Source organism: Onthophagus taurus, chromosome 1 (genome assembly GCF_036711975.1).
Source record: "Onthophagus taurus isolate NC chromosome 1, IU_Otau_3.0, whole genome shotgun sequence".
Classification (NCBI taxonomy): domain Eukaryota; kingdom Metazoa; phylum Arthropoda; class Insecta; order Coleoptera; family Scarabaeidae; genus Onthophagus; species Onthophagus taurus.
Genome location: NC_091966.1, coordinates 31,253,053 through 31,276,243, shown reverse-complemented (window position 1 = coordinate 31,276,243; position 23,191 = coordinate 31,253,053). Strand labels below are relative to the sequence as shown.

At 30.9% G+C, this 23,191-nt stretch overlaps 2 protein-coding genes across 4 annotated transcripts in view; one reads left to right on the top strand and one right to left on the bottom strand.

Moving 5' to 3' along the window:
- LOC111421251 (Protein furry) overlaps positions 1–23,191 on the top strand; it is an 80,487-nt gene that overhangs the window by 19,708 nt on the left and 37,588 nt on the right. The window lies entirely within an intron of this gene.
- On the bottom strand, positions 430–15,607 carry LOC111421268 (CNMamide Receptor). The gene is made up of 3 exons (XM_023054414.2): positions 14,584–15,607; positions 759–954; positions 430–708 (listed from the first exon to the last, which is right to left on the bottom strand). Exons 1-3 carry the CDS (start codon positions 15,472–15,474, stop codon positions 569–571), a joined length of 1,227 nt encoding a protein of 408 aa, XP_022910182.1. The 5' UTR covers positions 15,475–15,607; the 3' UTR covers positions 430–568.

Below are 23,191 nucleotides of genomic sequence, written 5' to 3'. Positions count from 1 at the left end.
CCACACAAAGGCTTAAAAAACTTTTATAAACTCGAAACGAGACGAGACGAGTCTTTGAGGAAAGTTCTATGAATCAAATTTTTTTTTCATTTGCTTCCAAACCATTCTGTCCGGCCAAATTTATTCAAAGAGTTTCCGGAGGACGTGTATATAGAGCCAATTTATGATCCCGTTTATGTACTCTTTTTGGGAAGAGGCGTTAAGCGTGAACCGCAAAATCCCGGAAAGTTATTAGAGAGAGGTCGTAAAATTGGTACTTTTGGTGGTTGCTTTTCATTCTGTTTTTTTTCTTTTTTTTTATGCGTACGCCTCACGCAATTTTCTTTGAAGTCTAAGGTGCGTTATTATTATTATTGTTAACGTGTGAACGCTTTGATGGTGAAATTGGGACTATTTTGGGGAAGTTAAATAATTAATTTAGCGGGAACAAAAAATTATTTATTACGATTACAATTATATTTCTAATTCACTAGTTATCATAACTAATATGATATAATATTCATTTTTTAACACCAATTAAGTATTTTTAAGACTAGATTGTTTTGTATAATGAGTAACGTTTAATTATCTAGGCATATAACGCTCGATCGATACCCTTTAAGCCGATAATTTGTGTATTAGAATTTGATTCGGTATTCTCCATATTAATATTGTGGCGTTTCTTTTTGGAAATGATCATTGAAGTGGACGTAGACTGAGTTCTACTATCTAAAAAAATGAAATCTTAAAAAAAAATTAATCGTGTTTAAATATCTCACCTAAAGCTGATGTGTTTCTCCTTCTGAATTTTCTTGGAAACAATAAGCTTTTAACAGCTTTCCGAAAGTTCTGGCCGCTTATGCAATAGAGAATAAAATTTATTCCGAAGTTGGCGTAAAACATCTGTTGCGCGTATTGTTGAAGATGAAGGAATGTTCCTAGGACTGTCTCAGTTTGCGAAATTTCATCTTTAACCTAAAAGAATGGAAATATTAAATCTACATCAAACTAAAAAATCATTTGCATCATCTATTTTAATTAAATTTAGATTTAATTTACAATTTTCATTTACAATTTAATTGAAATGTCAAGAACGATATCTTCTTTAAGATGTAATCACAATCATTTCCATAGCATCAATATTTATGGGGGACGTTGATTGATTCGATGGGGTTAGAGAGTGTATGCGTAGGGGTTGTTTTTATTTTGAACCCTTGTAAGGTAGTGGATGTTGTTAGTAAGACATTGAAGGTTTGTTTACTTTGCAACCAACATCGTATTGAATGAATGCATTTTCATTCGATTCCTTAAGCGATCGATGTTTGTTTTTATATACAGGAGGTGTTTTTAAAGTTGAAATATTTATTTTAATGGAGTTCTAATAAAAATGAATGCAGTCATAAGCACATGAAATGACAAACAAATTTAAATAATTATTTAATAGTATATATAGCATTTACCTGTATGTTAATTTTTTAAATTTTTCTATTTTTAAATGGTTCATGTTTACATAAAATCCTTCCGTCTGAAGTCCGGAAGCGACAGCCCATTTTGTAGTACCTGCCTGCTCATAAATTAACGTCATATCAACATGTTTATTATTAACATAAATTTTACCTAAAACTTTATGCTTTGCTAGATTAGAATAACGCTAGTTCGTAAATATTTTGAATTTCCTCGTTTCAACTTTTACGTGTATTGATTTGTGTCTTTTGTACTTAGACGCAACATTCTGAAATGTCACATGAAAGAAATATAGCGCATTGATAGATTCCCTATGTGGATCAAAATAGCGTACAAGTATTTTGTGCTTCAATTCAAAGCAAAAGCAATCGACTGTGTTTAATTTGTACCATCTAAGTATATTGAAATGCAATTTTTTGTAATTCCCCCAGCTTTGAGAATTTGTAATAACTTTTTATTAGAAAAGTGTGTAGTTTCACAACATTTGAAATAAATGTTATATTTATTAAGATCGATTTTTTAAAGATGACAACTTAAATCGAACAGAGCGTGCTAAAATTTGTTGAGGATGTTAACTAAACATTGAGCTTGATGATTACGTTTTCTTTTCCGGAAGCGTTCTTTTATCGCGAAACTTTAGGAGGAAATTGACTATAATGAGAGGGTTGACCAAACTCCAACGAGTATTGTTATTTTATTACCAGAAAACTTGGTAAAAAGTGTGGAAGACTCAGGGAATGAGGAATGTCTTTCATTCAGTTCACAGTGAAATGCGAATGCAGCACTTTTTTATGATAATGCCACGAATACATCAACAACTGAAATCCTCGAAAGAACTGAATGAACCGAGCCGAAACTGTTCAAAGTCAAGCTGGAATCAACTCAAAAAAATAAATACCGTTACAAATATTTAAATGCGTTGATCTTGACTCAATTTTTAGCCTCTTTCCAAACGATGGAATGAATGTAAATTAAATACTTGAATGAATACGTATTAAAAGTGGTAATATGAGTGAATTGTAGCTACATTAGAACCCAACCCAACATCTGCAAATTCATTAATGACTCCAGTCTAAATCCAAAGATGTGCTATCAAAAGAAAATTTTGTTCAAGTCCGTTTTTCAAGTTTTATCAAATTTGCAATAAATTGTAAGATGAAGTAGAGTAAGATTTGGTTTTACTACTTTTTTTCTCTAACGCGGTCTTAAAGGCACATCAGAAACTTTACGTTGTAAATAAGCCAGGCTACGTAGAACCTAGATATTCGATGATATGCTAGGGAGAAATGTTTTGAGAAAAAAATGTTTTGTCCAAAATCCACCATGTAACAAATAATATGAAAAAATGATTAGAGTTTGACACGACAAATTGTTAGTTCGTAATGGATAGACTTGTAATTATTACTAATTCTTCCGTCTAATAACTTGCGTCAAATCCTGCAAAACAAATCCGTCAAATGCAACTTCCTACAAACGAATTTGTAAGATGTTTCTATCATCTTAGGTTGATTGTTCTCAAGATATCGTTGTAGATTACTTCATAGCAACATTTGGGTACTAGAATCAAAACTTTCTATTTTTCTAAAACTTTACGGAAGCATAAAGCGATATATCGTTGTTGTTAGGTGCGAATTAATCTCTTCAAACTTATTTCAATGCAACAAATTTTAACCGATTTCGATTTAAACATATATTTGGTTATAGAATGAACGGAATATTATTGCTTTGATGCATAAATAACGATTATCATACAATAATCGTGGTGTCTTTTTATTGCAAGTGACTAACTTATCAGTTTTTATCATGGTGTAAATTTGATTTGCGAATATTTTGAGTATTTACTCATATATAAAATATAGGAGAAGTTCTCAAAGTTACATCTTTGCGTTCCACTTATGGCTGCTTTAACGATCACAATTATGTAAGTAAAAATTGTAAAATGTCATAAATCATTGTGAAGAAATGTGTAAATTGGGTGAATTCGAAGTTCTTCATTATCACCAATACAGAAAATTCGGTTTCACAAAGAAGAAGAGATTTACGACTAAATGTTAGGAACAAGGGAGTTAGGAACATCAACCTTTTTCGCTAAGTAATTGGGTTGGGTTATTTACCCAAAACTCTATTTTCAAGCTTTTATCACAAGACAATTCTTTTAAATATTCAGTTTCATCGGAAGACAGATTTGGGGATTTATTTTGAAGTTGTTTCTATTATAGAGTACTCACTCTGTTCAACTCAGCGTACAGGATACTTATCTATTATCCTACCCGAATGCGGGTTCTAGAGGCAGAGGTCCATGATCGACCAATTATTTGCAATGTATCAAATTTTTTAAAAGACATAGAAACATTGAAACTCGCCATTTGTTTATCGTTAATATAATACATATATCGTAATATTTTGAGAACACCTATGACAGCATCTCGGGGAAATTCTTGATGAATATTGATAGAACAAACACTGAGGGTGGAAAGAGGTGGTAAGAATACAAAATGAAACAACACCAAGATTCAGAATAAATGAATGACTCAGCATGGTACTCGAGAAGGGCCTACGGGATGCGAGCACCACAGACACTATCAAGATCAACGTGCAAGGCTTTTGTTGATGTTCACATCATTGCAATGTCAAGAATAAACATGATAGAAGCCTTCTGCCTACTAGAGAAGGCAGCGCATAAGAGTGAGCTAAATTAAATTCAAATGAAACAAAATATATCCAGACAAGCCCATTAAAAAGAGATCTGCAAAACACTTTGGATAACAACATCCCCGAAGAGATCAAAAGAAAAATTTTTCTAACAAACAAAATCTTACTATGGTGATGACCCAATTAAGATTTGCCAGTTTGTCAACAAAAACAAACTGTCAAATATATAAAACTTTATTGCTACCGGTTCTTTCGCATGGACACGAAACTTTCGAAATGTGCAAGAATTATGAAAGATTGGTAGCAATATTCGAAAGAAAGATTTTGCAACACATGTTTGGAGGCGTGATGGAACATGGCCAATGGCGAAGACGCTATAACTTTAAATTATGTACATCATATGGGGATCCAGACATCCGAAATTCATTTCAAATTCATAAATATCGGCCGCTTGCGTTGGATGGGTCATGTGGACCGAGGGAGGAAGAATCCCCAAGAGAATTACTAAACGGGCGACGCGGCGGTTGGAAAAAGATTTATAGAACGGCTCATGACTTGGTATATGGATGAAGTGGAAGAAAACATTAAATCAATAAATAATTTTGATATAGACTTTTTCGTAAAAAATATATTTATAAAGAAACTTTCATGGAAGTAATATAAATATATATTTTAATTACTTACAGTAGTATTAATCAAACCCGAAAATAATAATACATACACAGCAAATGTTTACAAAGCAGCTTGATTTGAATTATTAATGGAGATGTTCTGTGATGGTAGCGTTACATTCTGTCCTTGCAGTAATTGTCATTCGAAATTCCATTGATAATCCTCGTAACGTATTGTCGACAACGTCAGTTATAAGGTAAATTATAGCGAGTGATTGTTACCTTGTAAATTTACAACCCAATTTTAGTTATATCATTTATAAATTTGCATTCAAGCATTATTCTTTTAAATACGTAATATAGTTTTATAAATATTATATCGTTTAAAATTAATACCGAAACTTTAAGGTCATTCGTATATTTTTATGAAATGAATGAATGCATAATGTAACAACGATTTATTTTTCTGAATATTTCATGGAATATATCAAAATCTTAAAAATAAACACCGTCCTTGTTTATTTACAAAAAAGACTTCTGTATTTTTTTTCTTTTCCTTGGATTTCGTAATGATGCAATCGTAAGATCAAACGAACACTTAAAAACATTCTTTTTGTTGTATATATTTATTGATTCTAGTTGTGAAAGTTTTTTAAACTGCATTTTTTTTAGAATAATTTTAATTCAATGTTTGATAAACGTGTTTCTTCATTTTTTTTATTTAAACATTTTTTTTTAAATCTTTTTTGAAAGTATCAAGAGAAAATTCGTACATATTTACATCGTACGTTGTGTTTTTAAACAATTTCGCGAAACGAATATCGACATTTATTTTAAACGAAAATTCTCGTTTATTCGTATTATAAACGTAACACAAGGTAATTCCAAAATTATAAATTACTGAATTATGTAAATCTTATGAAATACTTTCAGAATTAAACAAAATCCATAAAACTTCTAATTGTTAATTAATATTTAGTATCCGGTTTAATAGTACTTACATAATATGTTTTGTAGAATGAGGGGTTGTAAGCACCACGCATTTAATTACTAATGTCACTTGCAGATAATCGTAATGCTTCTTCACGTAATAATTGGTTTTGATTTCGAAATGTGCGTAAATTACTAAAATGTTAGCTGAACGTATTAGTTCAATTAAAATAATTGGTTCTAGAACATGTTTGCAAATTAAATTGGATGTGGAAACGGAAGGATTCTTTCATTTTCTAGATTCCCCGCGGTGTCAATTCAATCGTTCTCCTATTCTCCAAACAGGGAAAGCATCTTTTTCAAATAAGTTAATTTATCACTGCGTATTTTATTTAACCTAAGGTGAATTAGAATTTATTTATGTTCCCCATCAGAATTGAACACGTTAAAAACCATCTGTTCCCGTTTTATTACTTACTGTATAAATAACTGTTCTAAAAATAAAATATTCTTTTTTAATATTACGTTTTAAGAGATTTTATTGAATCGTCTTTTATTTATTTACAAAAAAAAATTTAAAATGAAGAATTCGTTCACAACCATTTTTTTATTATCTAAAAACTAAATTTACGTTTATTGTTGGACGTTTTTGCGTAGGATTGTTTTCATTTCATTCAATTCACTTTTGGTTAGTAAAACAAACGAAAGTCCTCGTATTTATGTCACAGTGTGATGGTATTATGTGCAGTTTTCCTTTGTATATTGAATCGGTGCTTTTTGAAAGCTCAAAACTATCTACATTAATCCGGTCATCAGTTTAAAAAAGTTGATGAAAAAATTCTTTTAAATAAAATTCTTATAAAAACGAGTTTACACAGTTAAATTTGTATTCACAGAGGAATGCAAGTAAACCAACTTAAAGTTTAGTACGTCGTAAAGCTTTCGAAACTGTTTGTCACATTCTCAAACTCATGGTATTGATGTCGCAACACTCGGAAGATTGAGATACCATTAAATTTCCGCGAACAAAACACCCAGAATAGAATCCATTTCGCGGGACTTCAAAGTTATATTAATTATCTAAACATTCTAAAACAAATTTTTTCTTTCAAAGTATAAAAAATCTCATTACCAAAACATTGTGTGTGTGTGTCATGTTACTTTCCAAACAATCACGCTAAAAGTTTTCGTACACCCAACGCGGGGAACGTAAATTAGTTTACTTAATTACCTCGGCAACTAAATTACTCCGCTACCAAAATGCTTTATTGTTCTCTGTGTTTAGAACATAGAAAAACAAAAATCATAACTTCCGTTTCATTGCAAGGAGAAATAATCTTATCTTTTCAGTTTTAATTTATTTTATAAATGTTTCTACATTTACGTAAATGCACCAAGCGTGGAAAAAAATTAAAATTAATTATGATTTTCTCTATTTATATAATTATTATTAAACATTAAAAATGATTTCAAAGTAGATTAAAATTAATAATAAACGATTATAAATAGAACAGAATTCGTAGTTCATTATAATTGATTAATAATTTTATGCAAAAGACCGGTTGGGTAAATTCGTTGTTACGCTGTGTATTCTCTGTATTCGTTGAATCATTTTAGAATGCAATATTGTTGGTGCTATAGATTTTTGTCAATATAATAATGGTTTATACAACTCTGGTTTTTCACTCGTCGAAAATATTTAGTATGTGAGATTACAATACGAGGCGAGAAAATAGGATTGAATCAATTTATTGAAATTTAAAAGCTCGATATAGAAAATTTAATTATTTTCTGTTTTTGAAATCTAATTAACAAATCAGAAGTATTTGAAGCTGTGGAAATTGAATATTTGTCAAAAATCAAAACCAATTTATGAAGTTTGGAAAAAAGTTAAGAAACTGTTGATAATATTGATGATTTCAAAATAATGATTAGTTAACCCATCCCTATAAATTATGACCTTTGAAATGTGACACATAAATCAGCAAAAAATATCATCACAACGATATTCAAAATTCATATAGTGAATTTCACTTAAGATGCAATATACAAAAATATATTTCCATAGAAGCCAGGGCCTACCTACTTACTTTGCCCCGCTAAAAATGCAACATGTCAATATAATTTGACATTACAGTAAAATCTAATCCGATATAACGGATTAATACTGGGAATACAGTGTCCGTTATAGCTTAATAAAAATATACAACAATCTAGCGCTGAATAACAAATAAAACTAGACTAACACTAGAACTAACACTAGACCTAGAACTAGAAACATTCCGTTTAGTCGTACCTATCTTAAGACGGCTGGTAGGTGGTAGGTAGCGCTAGTTAGCTTAAAAGATCACTATATTGCATATTTTTATTGAACTAAAACAAGAACTAACACTAGACCTAGAACTAGAAAATTTTGGGTTTAGCTGGGCTAAACCCGAATGCACTGTCACTAGAACTAACATTAGACCTAGAAACATTTGGGTTTAGCCGTACGTCTCTTAAGAGAGCTAAACCCGAATGATTCTAGTTCTTGGTCTAGCGCTGCATAACAATTAAAACTAGAACTAACAGTGGAACCAGAAACATTCGGGTTTTGTGCGTCTCTTAAGACGGAAACTCAGAATTATCATAAGGATGTCACCTTTTCCAAGCAAAACTTTTCCTTTACCAAACTACCCAATGCCTGCACAAAGCTATGTTGCATTTTATGTGGGACAGTGCAAGTGCATAGTAGTTTGGTAACTATGGTTACTGTATTCATATATTGCGAGTTATATGAAATTCCCGGTATGTGTTCATATCCTTCCTTAGAGGACATCGATGTAAACATACTACTAAAATTTTGGTAAATTACGTAATGAATATCGATTATTGGCTGTTTTTACGTAAATCTTTTGATGAATACGCACATCATAATGTTTGAGTAAATAATAATGAAGGTTGTTGAGCTATAGAATGCAACTCATTTTATTTACTTCAAACATCAATTCAAGAAAATATTTTTGTTTACTCAACGCTTCAATTATTCCACGTATTGGTTTAGAATAACGAATGGGACTCGTGATGCGGAATTATGACCTACATTCTTGGTTGATTTCAGATTTATTACAGTTTTTTTTTTAACATTTTTTTATGTTCCCTACAACGCTGCATACAATACACGATATGGTGCTTTACGAACGTGCACAGTACGTTCTGTGCTATATGTTCTGTTCTATATATTACGTTTCTTGTAAATTTACACAACAGGTTTTTAGATTACAGCACTGAACTATTTACCTACTTCAGACCATCCTGAACTACTTTGAAATATGAAATATTTCGCATCAATACTAATTGTAAGTTAATTTATTTAAAATAAACTTCATAGTTAATAACTATACGGCTTGTTACTTTTTTGATTATGGTCTTAATATAAACGAATTGATATTCCAGAATTCAGAATCAATATTAAAAATTTTAAGTCTTAAATAAATAAATGAATCTTTATTAATGAAGCAATCGTTATCTACTTTCAAACTTTAGTTATTACTCAAATTCACATAATATTTTTATTTGAAAAATGTTAACTTGATTGAAATAGTAGAAATTGTTATTTTTGCATAAAAGCGGTGCAACCATACTATTTTTTTTATCAACGGAGTATATTTTTTTGCAATCAAATATTTTTTGACATTTGTCCATGCAAATGTGTTCGATAACGTTTGAGCGTGGTTAAAGTTAGACCACATCCAACTAAAAAATCACGCGGGATTACATTATTGATCCTTTCCAATATCCAATTTTTTACCTGATTCAAAATGGAATAAACGCATTAATTTGGACGTATATGACAATTAGAATGGTTGAAAATCTACCAGGTTATCAAGTGTTACTGCGGTATAGAAGTCTAGATTTTTTCGTCCAGTATGTTATAATAGCTTTGGTGGTTTATTATTTATTAGATGAATTTGTAATGGAGTTATTTGTGTCGGCTCATAATTTTTAATTTGCAAAGATTATTATACATTACAACTTCGTACAACTTCCACCTGAACGCAAAGATAAAGAAGACGAAAATGAACTTTTGGATTTTGGGCTACTTCAGCATGTTCCAGATTTGGTCGATCTTCATGTACCTATCGAAATGAAACTTAACAAGTATATTGCTGAAAACAAGATTTCAAAGAACTGGTGAAAAAGGATGGAAATAAAGAACGAAACGGACAAAAGGTTGACTGCACTATCTACAGAAATTCAGAAAGTGTCTAGTTGAGTGTTCAGTTAGTTGAGGGTGAACAACTTTTTGATAAAATAAATTATTGGATTGATCGTATCACAAGAAGAATAGATGTACCAATATGAAGACATTCGACAAGTGTAATAGATTGTTGAGACAAATACGTGTCCTAAAAAAATGACGTGAAATGCAAATGGTGACTTTAAAATTCATCCTCTGATTGATAAACAATTTTTTAAAACTTTCCTTTTTCCGATGGAGTCAGTATTAATGAACAGATTTTTTGTTGAGCACTCGTAAAGTTTCGTTTCATATAATTGACTTTATGCTGTCCTGAAACTGGTTACTGTTTTCAAATAAAACCTGAGTTGCGGCTGTCAGCGTTATACTACACTCTAAAAATTATAAATTTTATTTTCAACTATTTTACGAGCTTTAACATGCTGTGGCACCTGACAGAGATGCCCATAAACGTAACTGGGACATTTCAATGCAACAGATATTACATTTCTTCAACGACACAAATGTGAGAAAAAAATTCGTAAAGTGCAATATAATATTCTAATAATATAATATATAATATTCTTTATTGATAAAATTTTTATATTATTAACATGAATTATTTAGAAAATGAAAACTTTTTTAGCTCTCACTTTAATTTAGCTTATAAATTAACTTAAATTAGGTTCTTAATAAAAGAACCGATTTTTTAAAGTTAAGAATCCTGTCTAACACCGTTATTTATAATTTTAATAAATATCATAGTATTTTTTTGTATTTTATTAATGATCTATAATGGCTATTCTATTTTATAAGATGTTTAATTGAAGCTTTCCAGCAAAAAACATTAAATCATGATACAATACAGCGTAAAAAACGTTTTTACAGCAAAATAATAACGCACCGTTGAAAAATGTTTTTTACTGTTTTTGTAAACGTTTACAGAGTGTTTTTGTAGACCAATTTAGTTTATTTGACCGAACTAAAACCGCGCTATCAAATGTTAACAAAGTTTTAAAACCTACCGCAACCAATTTAATTCTTGTAGCTTAATTGATTTACAAAATTGTTACGTTAACGTTTATAAAAAATAGTGAATCACACATTTTGATATTATGTTATAACTTTTACAGTTTTTTATGCTATGTTAAAACGAATTTGCATCTTATGCGCTAAGCAATGGTTCAATGGTAAAAAGTAGTTAAATCCAATAAAGGTTCATATTTGGTGCGGAAGAGTTTAATGATGACATACATACTGAAGTAGTTAAGGCAGAAAAATCGCTGAAAACGAAATAGGAAATTTTATGGAAAGAAATTAAGCACGTAAATCATTTGAACACCATACCTTGTTATTTTTTCTCTTCTGAATTTTTGGTTATTTTAAGTTTGACATTAGTATTTTATTTATTTCCTATAAATTAATAAATCACTACCTATGTTAACACATTCGCTGCGGTCAAATACTTTCAGGAATCGATATTTTTACGTTACGGAAAAAATTTTTATAACAACCAGTATATTTCTTTCTTTTCGTATTTTTTGGTCCTGACTGACTTTGTGAATGCATTTGTTTTGGAATACGGGATCTCGCAACATCTACATCTGATTCAGCAAAATCTTTGGCAAGACTAATGCGAAAATGTAATATTGAGTTATTTTTCGAGAAATACGGTGTTGTAAATTATCCAGGAATTTGTTACAACGCAACCAAATAGAATTTCTGTAGCTACTTTCCTATACCATTTATACCCTTTTCTGAGACGGTTTTGATATGATGACGTTTGGTCGCTGAAGTAAAAAAGATTTTATAAAAAAGTGACGAACGTAAAAATATTTAATGATGTATGGTGATTTACTTTTTAGTTTCTGCAAGAGTTACGTTGTGGATAAGTTGTTAAGATGGAATCGGCGCGCTTGTCTATTCATTTTATAGCTATCGTATAACTACCAACACCATAACAAAGTTTCATCAATACATTAATAATGTCTTTAGCATGTCCTAGTCCACTGATTATGTCTCATTTCTCTTCTGGCTTCTAAAGCTTCTTCATTTGCTTACGGGTCTTTAGGTTGTTTAATGCTGCTTTCAAATAACCATTAGATTTTATCATTAAATTTTCATGTTTTCATTCGAAATGTCTTTTAAGTAAAATGGGTTTCATATATTGATTGAGGAACCTAGGATTTGATCCACTTTTGTTAGAAATATGTTTATGCAATTAAATGTAATAAAATCTTCGGGTACCACTACGACAACAGTCAAGTACCATCAGTGGTACGCGTACAACAGGTTAAGAATCGCTGGTCTAAAGCCTAAGCCACTTCGTCAGTCATCAATAATCAATGTTTCTGAAACTTATAACTGGTTAAGAAAACCAGAAACGTAAAACTTGTTTTAGTCTATTTCTATATTATGCGGATGAGTCATACTTAATCCGTAAAGAATTGTCCTGTACCAAGGTTATTCAACTTAGCACAATTATTTTTTAATGGAGAAGATAATTATAAAACATAGTAAGTACAAAGTTATAGTGTTCGACATTTATAAAAAGAACAACGTTACTTGCCCCGCAATTCAATAAATCTCCTGTCTCGTTACCGTTTGTTTTTAACTAATTTTTTAATGTAGTTACTATGAAATATTTCCGCAAAAAGTACTATTAGAAGTCTCCACTAACTTATTGTTTGTGAATTATTATCTTTTCTAGAACATCGTTAAAATCCCTGATAATTCCTTAGTTTCTGACACCGGTTGGGTTGCTTTTATGGAAATGTATTTGAGTAGAAATATTAAATTTTTTATTACTTTTCCTGTGTGTTAGCGGTAATATACTTTACCAGGTTGCACTTTTACAAGTCTGAATATTTGATGGAGTTAGCCTTCTCTAAATATACTATATTTTCCATGTGCAGAGTATACTGATTAAATATTTATGGCAGAAACAAGACGTGAAGTATTGTATAATTTATAATAAAATTTATTTATTTACTATATATACTTTAAAGCACCGAAGTATTTTATAAAACGTGTTGTTGAGAGGTAAATAAAAACTACTTATTATTTTGACATGGTTCGCGACATTTCTTGGGTTTGATGAACGACTAATAAAATTTCAGAATTCCAATCATTTTCAGCGAGTTTCATATAATTTTTAAGAACTTGCACTAAAAGATAGAGATAGATTTTAGTTCTCAATAGAAATTCTAAACTAATTACATTAAAGTTTCATCTTTAAGCCTTAATTTCACAAAATGTATTTCAAGTTTATTTGAGAAGTACGCCTAGTAGTAAGTGTGAAATATGTATCAAATTAGCTTAACTAGGTGTGAGGTAAAATTTGATTAAAACGTACTAGGAAAATTCAATTTTCAAACCCTTCTTGGCTAATGGCAGAGTTTCTGAAAGTTTTAACTCTGAAATCCCGCATCGTAAGCTAGTCTTCGACGCGAGACGATCGAAACGCTTTTATTTTGCTTTTTTTTTCCTTTAGTAAATCCACCAGCGATCCTGATAGCTTTATAATGAAACTTTTTGTGTTAAATGATCCTACAAAACCGATATAATTATCTCGATCAGAAAGACACCACATTTTTGTTGCTGACACAAGAAATTTAAATTTTACAAAGAACATTTTAATGAGAGTTTTAAACAGGAATATTGAAATTTGTCGATGAAGCGAACAAATGACATTTTGTTTTAACGAGTGAAAACTAAACGAGTTCGTGATAAAATTATATTTACGAGCGGGCTGAAAGTTTTGAGTTGAGTTGTTAATGCATTTTGTAAATTTAAGTTAAATTGCAGGATGCTACTTGTTAAGAGTTGAAATATGTTTAAAAAAAAGGAATCATCGAATATAAAACATGTATGTATACATCCTTGGCACTGAAATAAAACGGATCTATGTGTTTTTTTATTAAGATATAATAAATTATATTTTTAGAAGGAATGTTCTAAAAAGAATCTATCACTTATATACTGATTCAGAATATCTAGATTTTTAAAAAAATACGAAATCATTTCTAAATAAAATTTTATCAAAAGTGGCATCTGATATATTTTAGATTTTTTCAATAATTACTATCAAGTATTCCTATTACAGTAAAACTTCTATATAACTTAGTCCGTTATATCAAGGTTTTACTGTATGGCACTGTATGGCATTAGCATTAGAAGTAACACTAGACCTAGAACTAGAATCATTCGGGTTTAACCGTCTTAAGAGATGTACGGCAAAACCCGATTGTTTCTAATTCTACGTCTAGTGTTAGTTCTACTTTTAGTTCAATAAAAAGATACAACAAATTGATTTATACATCGTATGGACATGGAATAGAGCAACTTGAGGAATAACCCAAGTTGAATTCTATCTATGAGCTCTCACATTTATATTATATTCGTTATATCCGAAGTCCATTATATCGATGTTTAATTGAATTATACGTTTAATACATATTTTTTTTGGATTATATTTTCAAATAATTTTTCGAAATTAAAATAGTTTTGTTAATTGTTTTATCATGCAAATGCATCTGGATTTGAATGACAATATTAAACTGATTGCTGATATTCAATTACTAGAGGCGCACGGTATTCAGCGATCCCTCTTTTTTCGCGAGGTAATGAAGCGGCAATTGGAAATCGCTGTCATTCTCTTTTATATCAAATTTCCAAAATATTGGGAATAAATTTTTTAAAACAAAGGAATATTATCGATATACTTACAACGGGAATAAGAGCCATAATCCTCATGACATAGCTTGGCAAATTTAAACATAAACAAGTCGTCGAAACCACCAATAACATCTTAGTAAATTTATATTGGGCCAAAGAAGTTGAAGATTTTTTCTTGTACTTGCTGGTCATCGTGTCTTCTTCCTTAGCAGCTGAATTTTGATTGGTTAATCGTCTTCTTACTTGAGCCATCGACCACATATGTCTGCTAATGAAACCGTTTAAAATAGCAATCCCAGTTACAGGTAAAACATATGTAACCAAGCTGTCGACTATGTTATAAATATAAGCTTCGTTATCCCATTCCGGTTGAAGACAACATCTATCTTCGCAATTTATACGTGAGATCCCAACGAATAATAAAACTGGAAAGTTTATTAACATTCCAAATAGAAGGAGAACGATTACGATGTACTTAGCTCGTTTCGTGTGCGAAATCGAACAAACTGTCTGTCGATGTAAAGGATAAACAACAGCTAAAAATCGTTCGACTGTAAAAGCAAGAACTAACCAAACCGATAAGAAACTAGTTAGAGAAGTTATATAAGTGGATGTTTCGCAAATAATAGGCAAATTGAAAATGTCAAATTCCAAATAAGGTGTTAACCAAGGTATGAATAAACATACCAAAAAGACATTATCGCTAATCGCCAGCGAAGCCAAATAATAAGAAGAGGATACTTTCCTTAATTTCGTTTTATAAAAAACCACGACTGATAAACTATTTCCAATAATTCCCAGAATACATAAAGTTGGGAAATAATACAATTGAAATTGATGAAGAAAATCAGAAACTGGTACTCCACTGTTTGTACAATTTTCTTCCGAGTCACTTGCATTAAAATTTAAACTATTACTGTTAAGAGTCTCGTTTAACTCCATTTTTAAATACTTAATTCAACACTTTTATTTTGAAAAACACTTTCAACGCGAGTTTTATTACGGAGACGACTTCGCGTGAGCTTCTGCCTTCAGAATAGCGCTTTCGGTACAACGCCGAAAAGCAACTTCAGCGTCGTTGTATACCTGTAGATTTTCAACGCATGCTAACTGTTGCGCGATTGAACAACCACTAGAAACGTCTTTTCCATCACATAGGTTTGGATTGAAATCACATCTGTTTATGACAGTTTCAAATTGTTCAAGTGAAAATAATTCGCTGAAATCTCAAAGATGTAAATTACAAGGCATTCAAGAAAACGACGGGAAATTTGAATATTTCGACGTTGATTATTTCAAGATTTGTCTTGAAATAACTTTGTGCTCTTTCTCTTTTATTAGAAAGTAATGATCCGAAAAGATGGGAGAATATAATAAAACAAAGTGGTTTATGTTTTGTATTTTTAAATTTTAAACAGATAAGATCATTAATTAAATTAATATATGAAGTTACTTATTTAAGATAACTACATAATTTTGTTAGAAATTAATTTATTTTCTAATTTTTTTAAACCGATAATAACTTATTTAATAAATTATTTGAGCAACGTTAAAGAATAAAATCTTAAAGCAAATTTTTTTAGGTTATGTTAATTTTATCAAAATCATTACAAACTCACACTTACCGTTTTGACGTCTCTGGCGTTTAGACGTGCACGAACACAGCATCGCAAAAAAGAATTCGACAGCGTCGCCTCTTCACATGGTTCCTAAGAAAGATTCCAACGATTGGAAACTATATGGTAGCTATCGATAACTCAACAACATTATTGTACCAGATCGTTATCCTCTCCCGCACATTTAGGATTTTAATCTACATTTACGTAATTGCAAAAATTTTTCGAAATTAGATCTGGTGGGAGCATATCGCCAAATTCCTGTAGAAGACGATTTTCCGAAAACGGCTATTTCTAGAGCTTTTGGTCTGTTCGAATTCACAAGAATGTCTTTCGGTTTACGCAATGCTGCACAAATCTTCCAAAGGTTCATAGATTTCCTTTTTGTACATCTATTATACTAGTAGCTAGTCGCAATGAAGAAGAACATTATCTTCATTTACAAAAATTATGTGAGAGGTTAAGCTCTTGCAATATAAATATTCAACCAAGAAAATGTGTTTTTGGAGTTACAGCTTTTGATTTCCTGAGTCATCATATTTTTGCAGAATTCCCAATTGCAGAATTTAATGCCATAACAGAATTAACTAAAACCTACAACACTTAAACAATTACAGCGATTCACTTTATTCACAAAAACTTAAGTCAATCACTTCCTGGACACATCATCACGACACTTTTCACTACAGCCAAAGAACTTTGATCAAAATCCGTCAATCTTGCACACCCATCTCCACAAGCTATTCTTTCACTGACGACAGACGCCTCAAGTAAAGACATGGGAGCAGTTTTATCACAGACTATAAACAATAAGACTCAATCTTTAGCATTTTTTTCTCAAAATTTTTTTTAAATCAATTATTTAACTTTTGATAGAAATTTGTTAGTAATTTATGCGAGTATCAAATTCTGTACACATTTCTTGCACGGAAATCAATTTGTGGTTTACACTGACCGACTGATCACAATTTTTTTCTACCACAGAAAAAACCCATGTCAGACACGATATCTTAGTTACATAACTCAATACACATCCGATATCAGGTACATTAAAGAAGAATCAAACATTGCAGCGGACGCGTTGTCCAGAATAAATATTGAATCTCTAAATTGACAGTACTCTTAACACAAAAATTATAAGAAACGCACATCTTAGTGACACAGAACTCACACACTTGCTAAACAAACAATACTATAACTTATCGCAACAAACAACATCACAATCAGATGTAAAACTTTGGTGCGACCTTTCTACAAACAATCCTCGTATATACCACAAAAATGTCGTAAAGCAATTTTCAACAAATTTCACAACTTAACTCATTTCTTTTGACCTCACATGACAAAACATATTCACTTATGACAAAAACCTGTTTGCAATGTCAACAAGCAAAAGTACACTAAATCACCTATTAGCAGAATTCCGATACCGAAATTAATTTATTTAATCATATCCACATTGATTTGGTTGTTCCATTCACTCCGTCGCTTGGCTGCTCATACGTGTTCACCTTTCTTTCTTCTCTCCGAAGATCTCTGTCTTTCCTCTCGAAGATATCAGTTTTAGTACTATTGCTGACACTTTGTTTCGGCACTATTTTAGTCGATTTGGTATTCCTAGCACTACCGCCCAAGATCAGGGACGACAATTCGAATCAAAACTCTTCAAAATTTCACAATCTTCTAGGAACGCGTCAAATTCATACATCCACCTTCCATCCCCAAAGCAACAGAATATTAAAAAGATTTCATCGTTCCTTGAAAACAGCCAGAGGTTACGCTACGCGGTGCATGGAACAATGATCTTCCCTTAGTTCTCCTAGACCTCAGATCGTCTCTTAAGGAAGACCTAGGTTGCTCATCTGCCAAACTGGTATCTGGTCAACCACTTAGGCTCCCCGGAGAATTTTTTATTAATAACCAACATTCTTTAAAATCTGATCCATTGCTTTCTAGCTTACGTGAAACATTCTCTTGTAAACACATCTCCAAAATATTTTGTAATTTACAAAAACAACCAAAAATTAACTGTCAACATCGACAATCTTGAACTTAAAAGATAATAAGATAATTAATTTGAACAACATAAAAATTCGCAAAATATTTGTTTCAATTTTTAAGTATGAATTTTTTGTCCACCATATTCCACTTTTTATTCATATTTAGAGTAAGTGCACAGCATATTCTTACATGTTGTATACTTTAACCGTTTTGTTTTAATCTACCTAAACGACTAAAACATTTTCTGGGTATAGAAAAAAATCGTATAACGTTTGTGTTTAAACAGCTTGATTGGTATGATATAGAAAATTATCTTCGTTTAGTATTTAAAGCAATCTATACTTCAATGTTATAATCTATACTTTGTTTTTTACACTAGAAAGACTGAATACAAATGTCAGATTTACGCTAGGATATATTATAAGGTATTATAATTATGTTAAACAGGAAATCTTCAGTACATTTCAATTCTATAAATTGTGAACAATAATTAAATCTGATATCCTTTATCTAATTATCATCATCTCGTCAGTTGTGCTGGCGTCGCAGTTGCGGCATCGCTATCAACATTAATATTAATTAATAGCAGTTATATAACTGTATCAATACTTCCGTCTCATTCATTCAGTTTTATCTTCTTTATGATTATATGATTACATTTTTTACCGGAAACATTTTCAATGGTTTCCATTAAAAGCTTTCTAACATCTACCAATTTAAATGAAATGTTTTTAGAAGCCACCTCATTTTTTGCATTATAATTTCTATTTTTTTTGCGTTGGTAGCTGCGGCTTAATTTTATTTTTCTTGTTAACTCATTGTCTGCATATAAGTCATAGTTAGCTTTATGTGTTTTTATCTAACATAAGAAAATAACTCGGATCGCATCATGTTTTCTTCATACACAATATCTTTTCAACTTTATGAACATTATGGATTCAAATACATTTCTTCATGAGAACAAATTTAAAGTACTCCTCCTAGTTTAAAAACAAGATGTAGAATCAAGTAATCCAGATCATAATAAGTAGTCTACACAGACATCACAACGCCGTTTGATCGATTGGATGCTCTTTCTAATCTTCTTCCCGGATTTTCAACGATTTTCTTGATCTAATTTTATTCTATATTTCTTGTTGACGTTGCTTTGATTGCAATGTGCTAAGTTACTACAATGATCTAAAGATATTTGCTCCCCTAACTAAAGTATTTACTGAACGGATTTGGTTTTAATATAGAGTGGCACTTCATATAGTGGCACTTCGGTCAATGATAATTGATAATCATTCTCTAGAATTATATATAAGCTAAAATCCATTAATCCTTAAATTGATCTGATACTACAATACATTCACGGGTTCCGGATAATCGGCGTACTATGGTATATATACGAATTATTGATGCATAAACTACTATAATTTGATAACACCCCGTCCCTTTATTGTTGATTTAATAACTACTTTTGTAAATTACTCGAAATCTGTATAGAAAAATAAGCAAATACATACTTGTAGAAGAAGACGAGAAAAGATATTTAAAAATTAAAAAGGTACTACAATTATCTCGCATTATTTATTTAATAATGGAAGGATTTAATGTTTGTTGATGTGTTTTATTAGGAAACACGATATTTTCAAGCTTACTTTAAAGCTCTGACGCGCTTTATAAGGATAAAATTCGTAAGCCCCTCTGCATTTTTTTATGAGAGTTTTTAATACGGGAGAACATTAACGTAAAAAAATATCTCTTCAAAAGCTCATTCTTTGTCTTGTAGTTTATACATTAAAAATTTAAAAAAATATCATACCATGTACAGGGCATCATTATAATTTTAAATAAAATTATTTCCAAAAAATAGGGAATAAAGTTGTAATGTACTCCGAAACTAATTAATAGTTTTTAACAAGCAAAACAAGACATAATTATTTTAATTTGATGTATTTCCAAGTTCCTATTGTTTCTTTAAAGCATATTCTGCAAACGCTGGTGTCCATTGACAAATAGTTTCGTTATAAAAACTACAACATAACCAAAAGCAATGAATTATAATGGATAATAAATAAATAACATAAAATAATAGAAATTATTGAATAACATAAATTTTTTTCATAGTCAAGTTTTAGAACAATTTTAATTAATATTTTAGGGGCTGCAGTTAGTGAAATTGAACAATTGAAATAAAAATTGAGATTGAATAAAGAATGAGTTCATTTAATGTTGTTAATGATCCAACATTAAACAACACAAACAAATAATACATTGATAATACAAACTAGCGGGAATTGTAAATTTAAAATTTAATCCATAAAGCGGACAAAGATACGTTTGAAAATATAAATACGGTGCCCTACATATACGTCTCAAAACACATTTCATGCATCAATGAAACTTATCACTTCATCGTCTGTCAATCAGAAATAATTACACATATACAAAGAAAACATTGGCAACAAACATAGATTATATAAATAAAAAGAAACTGCAGCTCTGAGGGTGAAGTGGATTTCTCTCATGAATCCTCATTAACAGTGTTCATTTTCAGTCAGGCGACATAGATACACAAGTATCGAACAAGGGGGTTTTTAATTAACTAAATGTCGGTACCATTATGTGATATTTTGAAAATTTAGGAAGTTAACCACTTATGCTACAATTTCGTGCCTCACATTCCCACGTGAAAATTTTCTATGCTTTCGTGTGAGAAAGTTTTTCGCAGTGCCGGGTAGGTTGCGAAAAAAATAAATCAATCATAATCGTAGGGTGGGGAGGTTTCTCTGTTTATTCTTATCTGTTATTTATTTCTAATCGTGTACTTATGCCCACCCTTCCTATCTTTTGTTGTGTTGCTTTAAGTTTTATTTATATCAAATTAGCTTCGTATGTCAATTTTATACTCCCAAAAATGTTTTATTCGGTAAATTGACGATAATATGAAACCGGAAGCCTTTAATGATTTGCCCAAAAAGGTGGAAACCTATTAGCACTAACATCCAGTTCCTCCACCCTCGAGATTTCAGTTTATTAGAGCTTCTGGTTATACCTTTATATTATTAGAGGAATATGAAGTATTATCGTGTTGGATGTATCCATACTTCCAATGTGGACTCCTAGTAAAAGTAGAAACTGATACATATGGAACTATTCGTATTAACAGAAAGAAGGTACAAATATGGAATTTTTTTATATGTATATCTTTATGCTTTACGTTAATCTTTCTCAAAGTGGGTGATAACGCCCCTCTTGTGCACATTAAAGACCGGGTGGTAGGAGCCACAGAGAAAATTGGAGGGTGTTGAAGTTGTTTAGAGGGGCGATGGCTGATTTGACAGTTTTCTAATGAGAAAAAATTCGCTTGAGGAATATTATATCAGCTGCTACGGATGGCGGTTCGGCTAGAACATGGCGGTACAAAGACTTCATAGTGCATTTAAAAAGATAAAGTTTTACACGCGTTATTCATCCACAACATTTGGTTGCCTGAAATTTGAATGAACGACTGTTTCAATTACTGCAACATGTCATCAAAGCAGTCATTAAAATTCGAAACATATCTTTAAATGGCAGATTATTTAATCAGGTTTGTGCTTGCGACCCAACAACAAAGTGCATTTTCGACTCGATTTTACAGTCTGTTCAACTCTGTGATACATATTGCGTACTTGACAGACCTGCATAAATTGTTTAATGATATTAATCTTCAACTTTAAGGCGACTTGATTAAAACAAACAATGTCATTGCTGGTTTCTTAGCCAAACTGCTTTTGCACAACAAAAATGTTGGCAGATGTGAGTTTCATAATCTCCCTAATTTATCAGCAACACCCGACAACAATGACTTGCTTGCCAACATTTGGAAAACCTCTACAGTGATTTCAAAGATCGATATCAAAACATTTTAATAATATATAATATATGGCAAGTTATAAGTTAACTAAAGTTACTTAAGTAATGATTGGGACTGTGATTTTTAAGATGTAAAGTTAAAAAATTTAGGGGATGCTACAAAATAATTGATTCTCGAAGTGGGCGTTAGAAGCAATTAGTTTAAGAATCTCTGCTTTAGATACAGTTAATAGGTACATGTTGAAAATTACATAACCCGAAGTGGTTCTTTACTTGGAAATTTTAAACGTATTTAGAAATTACCGAATTTTATCATCTATCGATGGACTTTTGTTAATGAATGTCGCATAAAAATGTAGAAACTTAGGTTTATTTATAACTTAATATTTATTATGTTAATTTACTAGTTATTAATGTGATTGATGATATCTTTCACTCATTTCTGTCTTCTTTCAGATTAAATGCAACGATTTTAATTGTAATTTCAGAACATTATCAGTGCTCTGTCTTTTCCTGTGTTACTTTTTTTTATTCGCTCCATGAGTAATGTATTTTTCGAACACTTAGTTAGCACGATCGATTCTTTTTGAACATTTGGATACATTTGATCGATTGTCGAAGCGTGGGGTGCTATAAACCATCGTCCTCGTTGTAGGGGTTTGTTTGTGAATGATTCTAAACCAACAAATCCGTTTTCGCTCTACGTGTTAGCGGAAAAGAATTATTCTGTGAGTTTTTGATAGAAAGGTAATCATTATTTTTCACGGATTTATATTCCATTTACAGTAGATCGTTGTAGATCTTCTTCATTCCGGATCTATGTTTAACTCTTATGTTATGTTTAACAACAACTTAGGTTTCTCTTTTAATATTTTATTTGTTTTTATTTTAACTTTGTTGTTGGATATAGTTTTTTACAATATTAGAATAAACCAAAATTCAGAGGCGATGCCTTTTTTTAATCAAACAACATGATTTTGAGATTTAGATTATGTTCCTAGCAATAAACCAGCGAGTTTCATTGTCACTTATTCAATATCATGACCTGAATACCGATAAGGCAAAGTTTAATTAATATTTGGTTTCTCGGTTAAGTCGTGGTACCCATTATAATTTTTGAATATCCCACCGCCACTGTTTAAAAGCGGCTGGAGTTAGCACCTCGTTGAGAGTTGAATCGCCTCCTTGTTTGTTGCCTT

What these genes read in the sequence shown, in the direction of transcription:
- LOC111421268 (XM_023054414.2), bottom strand. Translation starts at nt 15,474, where the DNA reads ATGGAGTTAAACGAGACTCTTAACAGTAATAGTTTAAATTTTAATGCA. An exon ending in TTATGGCTCTTATTCCCGTT is followed by an intron (nt 955 to 14,583) that starts GTAAGTATATCG and finishes CCATTCTTTTAG; the next exon opens with GTTAAAGATGAAATTTCGCA. An exon ending in GAGAAACACATCAGCTTTAG is followed by an intron (nt 709 to 758) that starts GTGAGATATTTA and finishes TCATTTTTTTAG; the next exon opens with ATAGTAGAACTCAGTCTACG.